Raw genomic sequence first — 10,469 nt, forward strand, 5'->3', positions numbered from 1 at the left:
TTCCCCTTTACCACTACATCTACACTCTGGCTCCAGTAAGGTATTGGGTACAGGCACTTCTCACCAGTGGAAGCTTCTTGCCACATGCAAGCAACAAATGGTCCAATACATGATTCCAACTCGGTATCCGACACGACTATCTTGTAGACTTGAGTTCTTACTGAGCAGGCAGCACTCACTTCATGATCTTTGCAGTAAGGAGAATCATCTGTTTATGCTTTTCTCTTGGATCCTGTATGCACTACTCCAGCCACCCTTGGCAGCCACATCTTGGCACCTTTAGGAGACAAATGTTAAATGACCTACAGTCCTAAGTGATTCCATTCATTACACTGCATTGTGGAGCTTGGCGTCAGGAAGGGCATCCGGCCATGGAAACATTGCCTCAAACAGGGAACCATGATTGTCATGGGGCCCGCAAGGCTAACCCCCTCTCTAGCGGGGAAAATGGCCTTAAAACGATCATTCATTCATTCATTCATTCATTCACACTGCATTGTGGAGCTTACCCTGCCCTAACTTGGCCCTTATACAGGCCAAGGTTCTATATACATACAGTTTTAATGTATAACTGTATCCTGGAATAATCCACAGCCTTCTTCTTTCCCTCCAGCATACTCAGTCCATTCTCCTTTCCCTGAAGACTGGCAACAGTACACCTGACAGTTGACAGACGCCCATCTTGAGAAAGCAAAAAAGACATGCAATCCACACTAACTTTTCAAAATTCACTGGTGATGCCTCACACAGATGAACAGATAGTGTTAGTGCATGCATTAATCAATTCTTCCTTCATTAAGTTATGCAGATCATCAAACATCTGGCCAGTCTTTGATAGTGGCTGAAGTGGCAGTTCAGTGAGTGGGACTCGTATAGGATGATCCTCAGACTGGCTGACGGAACCTTAGCTGGCTACCATGCTGCTCCAGTCTCCAATCAGAAAGAAAGCAAATGGTGACATTCCCTCATTCTCTCTATTCATTCCAAAGGTGTGGAGGCAGAAGAAGCTCATCAGGATAACAGCTTGTGAGAAAACTAAATCGCTCTCTTCCCTCTTGTTTCTTTGTGAGGGTATTGCAACTGTCCCCAGTATGTGACACAAGGTAACGGTCATTTGTGGGATATGACTGGTTGTACACCTGTAGTCAGGTTCACTATCAATAAATTATATTTCGTTCAAAATCATGGTAGATTAGCAAACCTATACATTTTTGGAAAGGTTATAGCATAAGGAAACTAAAAATCAATGTTTACATTTGGAGAGATACCTGTATGGCGGCCATTTTGGATTTTCAAAATGGCCACTGTAAAATACATATTTTGTTATATTTCTGCCTCTAATTACCCTAAAAACTTTTTAAAATATACTAAACCTATATTTTCAGGGACAAGGAATCCAATGAAAGTATCAAATTAGTGCTATGGGGAATGGTAAGACACGAATCAAAGGTTTTGAATTGCAAAATACTGTCTTTATATTCGCGATAAGTTGCATAATCAAATACATGTTATCATTTTGTACAGGCAGTTAATAACATCAAAATGTGTCACAATAATTCATATCACCAAACATACACAGGCAGTCAACAAAATCATATATACACATGCAGTCAGTATAACTTCACATCTACACAGGCAGTCAATGACAAAATATACACAGGCAGTCAATGGCATCAAACATACACGATTACAGAATATGCCATTTAGAGTTCGTCATCACTGTCCTGTGTGTCGTATCCGACAATATAGTCCGCATCGTTTTCACAGTCCGTTCCACACAAGCAAAGGTCGGTCAAATTGATAATTATATATAAAAAATAACCACCTTTAGAGGCCATTTTTCCCCCGCAAAGCGGGGGTTGGCCTTTTTCGGGAACCGTGGTTGTTGTTGTTTTTTGGTCCCCTTTTTGAAGCAATGTTTTACGGCCGGATGCCCTTCCTGACGCCAACCCTTTTTGCCGCCTTTAACGACAAACAGGGAATTACCAGTGAACTGATACTCAATTAGCCGACCTCGGAAGGATGACAGGCTGAGTCAACCCCCCTGGCGTTAATTCAGCGATCGACCGGGATTCGAACCCAGGATCCTCGGATCCTAAGCCGGCACTCTAACCGCTAGCCCAACACTAGGGGTTTTTTCAAATTTTTGATTTCAAATTCAAATTTTCAAAATCACCAGTTTTGGTCAAATTGATTGGCAAATCGAATTGGTCGAATGGTCGATCGAATCGAATTCGATGAATCGAATCGAATCGAATCGATCGAATTGGTCGAATGGTCGAATGGTCGATCGAAGCGATTGGTCGAATGGTCGAATTGGTCGAATGGAATTGGTCGATTGGTCAAATTGGTCGAATTGGTCGAATGGAATTGGTCGGAATTGGCAAATGTAAACATTGATTTTCAGATTTTCCATGTAATAACGTTTCCAAAAATGTACAGGTTTGCTAATCTACCATGATTTTGAACGAAAAAACATAGTGAACCTGACTACTGCCTCCCTCAGCACCTGCTTCTCAATATCATTCACATTCTCTATATAACTTCAAACATGCACTTAATTATGCAAGGTAACATCAGTAACATAAGACCTGAAAAAAACTGTACAAAAAATGTATACCAGTTGTTAAGTCAAGAAGACAGGAAAGACACCAGAATGACGGAGGGTTCCCAAGAACAATCAGCACGTTTATTCCACACCTGTGAGCCAATACAGTGCACACTGTACAGTAGGATACAGAACACACCCCCTATCGACTCTCTGATACATTACACTAGTATACTGTGTATAAACTAGAGAGTTCATAGAACACCCTACCCCATGGACATGGGAAGGATCTTTTCAACTCTTGTTTTGCATTTCCGAGCACAATCTATATTTCCGAGCATGAGCTGATTTCCGAACACGTGTCCGAGCGCGAACCGCCATTTTGTCTGAATCTCGATATTCCCCAACGATCAGAGCGCGAGCAGCAAATTTGATTGGTTGAGATGGTGTAAAATGGCATCATATTTTGTCTAAGTACTGCTCAACTGGAGGTTTTTGTAAGTGTAAAGAAGGTGATTTGATTTTTGTTCATGTATATCATTCAAATAAAATATAAGTTTTAAAGGCTGTATAAAAACAGACTAAAACAATTACCTTACTCCTCTGCGCTCATAAGGTTATAAAATTTTCTGTGCAAATTGCCTAATTCAGAGGCAAAGTACTGCTAAACTGCAGGTTCCTGTTCCGATTCATGTTCCAGTGTTCCAAATAATAATATTCAATTGTAATCAAGTAGTTCTTCGATCATAGACTGACATCTGTTGGCAGACAGACAGACAGAGTGAACCTATTGCTTAACTCCGCTATGGGGTATGCATGTCCGGTAATAATATTATTTGATCTGATTCATTGCTTGTCCATTTGGTTTCCTGTCTGCAGATTCCTGTTGCCAATCTCCTTCCAACAAACAAACCGACCGGTGCCTGTCGTCTACTCGCTCAATACCGAGTTCCACTTGTGCAATAATGACAAAGTATTCTTGATGGACCCCAGTACAACAGAAATGAGTCTTCAGGAGATGGACTACAAAGGTTCCTTCTCAATGGGTAGGTAGAAAGTTCAGTTGTCGGCTTAGTCGACACTTAATTAATAAATTTAACATTGTTAATTATGTTTCTTCTCTGTGTATTTACAGGACAGACATTGTTTGGCCGTGTCCTTTGGAATCCAAAGCAAAATCTTGATTCTGCCTACCGCCTGGTGCTTGAGAAAGTTTACCTATGCACAGGCCGCAATGGCTATGTGCCTTTCTTTGACCCAACCGGCACCATATACAATGAGGGTCCTCAATACGGCTGCATCCAGCCGAACAAGAACCTCAAGCATCGCTTCTTGCTCCTAGTCAGTAATTCTCAAGCGCCCATAACTTGTTTACTCTTATTCATGAGCTAAGAAGCTGTTACCTAACCATAAGCAAATCACCATTGCTTTCTTTATTGAACACTAGCTCGGATACCCAGCGTTGCCCATTGCTGTTCTAATCCTTTTGGCATTTTGAAGAAATCAAATTTTTTTTTTGTATATTTTGTGGGAGCCTGACACACTTCCATATACCCAGTAAGGAATGGGGTCATGGATCATTTAATGTTACCTTTCACAAAGCTACAAAGGCTAAGGCACTATAGAGTGATTTTTAAAAATCCAACTTTTTTTTCTTCAAAATTTTCAAAAACATTTCTTTTGCCAAAAACACTCCCCAACGCTCACTGATAAAGCTCTGAAAGTTTGACGAAGACCCGTTTGGCCCTCTCTGAGAAAAATGGTGACACAGACACAAGCATCTCTCTTATAGTTATAGATAGTCCTGATACAACGATTAAGGTTATTATTGCACAGCAAAAGGCAATGACAATATTGAACAAGAAAAAGAGCAATCAGAGATTGCAAACCCTCGCCAGGATGTATTTCCAGTGGTTTTTAAGGCTTTTGTGTTAAAACAAATATGGCGGCCGAACCAGGTGACCGATGACGTCATTTTTTTCCCTCCACCAATTTATGCCTACATGACGCTCAATAAATTTCATCTTGATAGGATGAAGTTTTGTACTTGTCCAATTATGATGTCATAATGGAGGCACCTATGACATCATCATTGACATATTTTATTCCCCATGGAGAGTTCTTTACAATGAGCCATGTCTGAATTTTTTCTATTCAGCACTTTCGGAGATATAGAGGTGCAATTTTTTTTCGGTTTTTCCAAGATGACGGCCGAACCACGTGACCTATGATGTCATAATTATCATTAAAAAATTATACTGGTGGAGTTGCACCTATGGTGAAAATTTCCTTTTAATCGGACCAAATGCTGCAGAGAAAATCATATTTATTCTGTGCGGACAAACAGACAGACAGACAAACAGACAAACAAACGGACTCAAATGCAATACCCTCTCCTCAGGAGAGGGTAACAACAGGCAACAACAACAACAGGCATTTTAAAGCCATTTTCCCTGCTAGAGCGGGGGGTTAGCTTTGCGGGCCCCATGACAATCTTCTCCATTTTGCCCTATTTTCTGCATCTCCCCTTGTTAACCCCCTTGCCCGCATTTCTTCTTCCACCACATTTATTCCAACATATGCAATAGCCTCTCCTCAGGCCAGGGTAACAAGGGACCGAAATGCGGTTGGATATGTGCAACAGCATGCATTATTTGTGCCTTGTTATAAATGCTTTGCAGGATAGGAACCATCCTGAAATGGTAGATCAATTTTTTCACGACGTGCCTTTTAATGCCAATTTTGCTGGTGATGTTTCTGAGTACCGGTCCATGCGAGACATGCCAGGCATGGATGGTTTCTTCATGAAGGTTGATGCCCTTTACAAGGTGACTTCTGCATTTGGACATAAAGCAGATAGAAGACGTGAAAGCATATGTATGATTTTCATATTCCAGCTTTATGTTGTAATTTGATGCAAATACTGATAGGAGTCTCATCAAGAAATAGCAATTTTCTTTTTTTGTATACAAGATCGAGGCTCGTGTAAGAGCTGACATTAATAAAACAACAACAACAACAAAAAACGGACACATAAGAAGAAATAAAGGGAGCGGGAGACAAGATGGGGAGAGAGGGGGAAGCACACAAGTACAACATTTGAGAGCAGGGACATTGGGAGATCTGTGGGAGGTAGAGAGCTTGGGGGGAGGAGGCATGGGAAGGGGGGGTGGGGGGTGGGAGAGGTAGAAAAAAAACACATGGACACTGCTAGCACTTCCAGGAAAGAAGTCGGTATTTCAGAAAATTAAATTATATTATTAAATTTAAATTATTAAATTTATTAATTAAATTATATTTAATTATATTTAATTATTTATTTATTAAATATTTAATTATATTTAATTCTTAAATTGCATGAAAACGATATGTGACAAATTTGTTGCAGGATTATTGGCAGTTTGTTTATACCTCTCATGAACATGTGCAAACCATATTGTTAATTTTGCCTTGCTGATGTACCTCGCATGCATTGCAGGTTGAAGCAGGTCATCAGTGGTATCTTCAGGCCATTTACCTCATTGGGCCCGAATCTGCATCGCCACGTCTACGCCGATCACTCGTATATAAAGCGGTGGCACAACGTGTGCATCGGGATCTTGTGGATGCCCGAGGAAAACTTATGCTCCACGATTCACTTATTTATGATGGTGATGACGAGTCTGACACGCGTAACGGAACCAACATGAAGATGTTGCATTTGGAACAGACTCGGACTTCTCAGGCTATGACAGCAGGCATTGCAACAGGTGGTGGAGTCGCCATCTTTGCCCTGGCTGTTGCATTGATTGTGGCTTGCATGTGTCTGCTCCGTCAAGGGTCTAGCACAAAATTTGCACCAAAAGGTGTACTCAACCACAAAGTAGAAGTTGTCGGTGGTGGTGATAATGGAAAGCTCGGTTGTGAGACAGGTGGCACGTATATGCAACCGTACCGCAACATAAACCTCTTGGAGAAGAATGAGGGTGTGGAGCTTCGGAGTGTCACAGGTGTGAGGGTCAAACAGATAAATCTGCATGTCAAAGTCCACAACAATTTGCGTGATGGCACAGAAGTATAGAATGTGTGAGGGATTAATAACAATAACATACATTTCAACATTTTACAAAGGAACCAAAAATAAATCGTTTTTAACATACTTTGCCTCCTTATTTTATCCTTCTAAGACTGCATTGTCATCATCATCATCATCATCATCAAAACCAACATCCTCAACATCATCATCACTAGAATCAATTAATTTACATGTTTTCTTTTTCATTGACTCATCTCACAATTATATCTTCGTGAACTCTTCTTTACCTCCATTAACTAAAACAGATAATTGAAAGACTACTTGTTTGTATATTCTTATTTGTTCTCCAAAAGGCTAATATTGTTGGTGTTTCTTAAGCTGAAATTAGGGGCTCACACTGATGTAATTCTTGAAATCTTTTGCTAACAACGACTTTCCATTTTTCCCTTTTTTTAAGGCCATTTTCCCTGCTAGAGTGGGGGTTAGCATTGTGGGCCCCATGACAATCACCTTGGTTTCCTTTTTGAGGCAATATTTTTATGGCCAGATGCCCTTCCTGATGCCAACCCTTTAGTCGCCTATTATGACACGCAGGGATACGATGTACCTATTCTAAACCGGGACAAACCGGGCTAACAATGACTGATAGACATTATTATGCTATGCATTATAAACTATTCCCATCACATAAATAATGTCCCCAGAAACCTAACTTTATTTCAAGGCTTTTTAATGGTGCTAAAAATTATAACTTACAAAAGAAAAGATAAACTTTGGAGGAGTTAATTGGTAAAGTTTTCAATTCACATAAAAAAGTGTGTTATTTTATATCATACGAGCTGAATGCACCCGGCGTTGTCCGGGTTCTTTTTGAATGAATTTAATCTTCTGTACATCGGTCTGACGTGAGCCCAGTATCAGTTAGTGCTCAACGACTCCTTGTTCTTTCTTCTTTCGGGCCCCGCGAGAGAGAATTTTGAAAGCATGTGTTGCAATCAGTCAGATATTCGTAGGTTTATAAGATAAAATAAGTGCATAAGTTGTACTTCAAGAAAATTTTGAAAGAAGAAGAAGATTTATTGCGAAATGGGCCTAGCCCAGCCGAGGCGGCCTCAACCGGCCTCGCCACATAGCCTATAACCTTCCCGGGGCCCGTCCCGACATTTTTTGTTTCAGAGGTTTCTTCCTATCTTTCACCGTTCAGGAGATTAGCGCGTGCAGACAAACAAACAAACAAACAAAAACTTTCTTTTATATATATAGATAATATAAGAAGAAGAAGAATATAGAAGATAATGATGGCCTTGCTTGAAATCCTGTGCTTTAACAGATTGCTTTCGGTCAAAAAATTACCATCATAAGAACATGTTTCGAAAAAGAAGAAATGGTTAAATTTTTATTTAGAAAAATTTGTTTAAAAAAACAACAACCCAAGAGCACCCTGAATGTTAGCAGCTTATTAATTAGTGCCATCGTTCAATACAATAAGATTAAGGAGGTCGTCAGTAAGAATTGGAGATAAAATGGTCAATGACTGATGTTTGATCAACTTTTTATTTTTCTACTTTGCACCGCATATTTACAATTGTGAAACTGATAAGCTTCTTTTTTTTTTTTTGTATACTGAATCGAGGCTCATGAAAGAGCTAACATTTACTTCACAAACAAATCAACCAGACAAACAAAATATATAAAAAGAGGGAGCGGAAGACAAGAGAAGGGAAAGCACACAAACACTTGAGTACCATTTATTAGCCGAAGCCGGGGATATCATTCTTTCCTATTTTATTTTCCCTCTTCGATGTTATGCCATGGACTTCCTGATGAAATCTCAAATGAAGCAGTTTTCTCTTGTTAAAAATTGTATGTATCATATTTTTGTACCAAATATGTCCTTTCTGGAAAATATACAGTGAATTATATACTGTTACTGAACGAAACAACATCAATGTCTGTGTTAATGGTGTCTTGCCGAAGGTTAGGATTGTTGAAGACATCTTTGAGAGACTAATTGTAGGGATTATTATGGGTTTACTCGTATTACTTGGATGACATGTTTTCTCTAGGATCTCCAAGAGAACACTCTGACTTGAGTTGTTTATACACCTTAGAAGATGAAGAAAACTGTTTATACACCCGAATGCATATTTCTAAGACATTCCACAGATGTTATAAGAAATTAACAAATCAGGCTTACCAATAAATATTACTGCCACGGGTTTCAAGACGGTGTGAAAATGAGCATGGTGGATAGTACTTTAACTCTAAAACGTCACATTCAAGTTCTGATGTAGTACTGTGAAATTATTGAATTAACATGGTTTCCTTTAGCTAGGTATTCATAAGGTGCCACATTGCCATTGAAACTGTAACACATATGCCAGTTGAATCATCGTGCGCGATGCCAACACCTTCGCCAGCTTGGGCTGACGCGATGATGCACATGAGGGTCAGTTCACTGCGTGTTTTCCACCAAACATTAGTTTCGTATTCACAAAAATATAATTATTCTTCTGAAGTGCTGAAAGCTACACCGATTTCGACTATTGCAGCAGCAACTAGGTATTGAATCTCTCTAATGAGTCTTTAGACCTGTGTATGCGAAAAATGCTGCTCATAATAATAAATCAAGTAGTTTCTGGGAGTTCACTCCCTCCATGACTCACTTTTGCAAACTTAGAGTTGGGCTTTCCTGTTGAGGCCCTTTTGTTTTGCAAAAGTAGCCATATTTAGAAAAACTATTTGGATGTTGATGAGCAGAGTGTTGAGCAAGACCATTGGTGGGCTGGCTGTTTGCCATCTGGCATTAGACACACATTTGTGAAAATGCTCACTGTGATAAAAAGCAATGAGCTGCCAAAAGGAATTATTCATTCCTCCATTAGTAATTTACATTTGTGAACATTCTTCGGCATTGCCTTAATTCACCAGATAGCATTTGATAAACACCTGTACAGCTTAAGGAGATGAATGGCACTTTATTGGTGCACAGAAATTTAACAACTTGGTATGTTGCAGAACTTAATGGAGATCAACTTCTTTGTATGTTTATTTTTTGTCCATGCCATTTAGTTTTTTGGTTCTTGAATAAACTTACTGAATCACACAAAGTGAATTTGTGGAACATTTTGAGTTAATTCAATTTTCTTGGAGTCAAATCAAAATAAGAACTCGTATTTTATCTAAACTTTATTTAACCTCTTTTTTTTCCAGGTCATTACTACTTCGATTTTCAGATGATTAAACTACACCCAATAAGGAAAATTTATATTTAATATAATATTACACACACACTAATCAGGGATAATTCAATATTGCCTTTCACATAGGTACAATGGCTTAGGCACTGTAGAGTGATAAAAAAAGAATAATCCAAAAACAATGAACTTTAAAAATATAATTTTAAAAATTGTGCTTAAACACTCCCCGACCCTCACTGATGAACCTCTGAAAGTTTGTCGAAAATCCATTCAGCCGTCTCTGAGAAAAATGGCGACACACACACAGACAGACAAATGGCTCTCTTATAGTATAGATAATAAATGTTAAATAAATAAACAAGTTATACATTTTCTGAAAATGTCTGCATTTATCTACAAGAGCCAAAATTGCTTTGCAATACATGTCCCCTAGCTAGTTTCAGTTCAATATGAGTAAACACATCCCTTTATTTGGGTGGTGCTTAATGCCACGTTCGGTGCCGAAAATAATAATAAAAGTGGCTTAAGAGCGCGCACCAAGTGGCTTAAGCAATCAAGCAAGCACCCCAAGAAAATGGTTGAAAAGAAACGGCTGGCTTGGCAAGCAATTTGTACTTATGAAGATCAAGCATTCGATGATTAGCGCATGGAGTTCACTTGTCTAGTTGCTTTACTCATTGTAATCCTCGCATTATGTCAATTTTTC

The 10,469-nt window shown here is 39.2% G+C and overlaps 1 protein-coding gene across 1 annotated transcript in view; it reads left to right on the plus strand.

The window, feature by feature from the left end:
- Window positions 1-9,678, plus strand: part of LOC144889326 (extracellular matrix organizing protein FRAS1-like) — a 56,844-nt gene extending 47,166 nt beyond the window's left edge. The window contains exons 16-19 of the mRNA XM_078769474.1: window positions 3,428-3,594; window positions 3,684-3,889; window positions 5,230-5,376; window positions 6,027-9,678. Coding sequence (XP_078625600.1) covers window positions 3,428-3,594; window positions 3,684-3,889; window positions 5,230-5,376; window positions 6,027-6,608 — 1,102 coding nt within the window. The 3' untranslated portion in view covers window positions 6,609-9,678. The remainder of the gene's footprint in view (window positions 1-3,427; window positions 3,595-3,683; window positions 3,890-5,229; window positions 5,377-6,026) is intronic.
- Window positions 9,679-10,469: the final 791 nt, after the last annotated feature.

Source organism: Myxine glutinosa, unplaced genomic scaffold (assembly GCF_964187855.1).
Source record: "Myxine glutinosa unplaced genomic scaffold, kmMyxGlut1.1 SCAFFOLD_2657, whole genome shotgun sequence".
Classification (NCBI taxonomy): Eukaryota; Metazoa; Chordata; class Myxini; order Myxiniformes; family Myxinidae; genus Myxine; species Myxine glutinosa.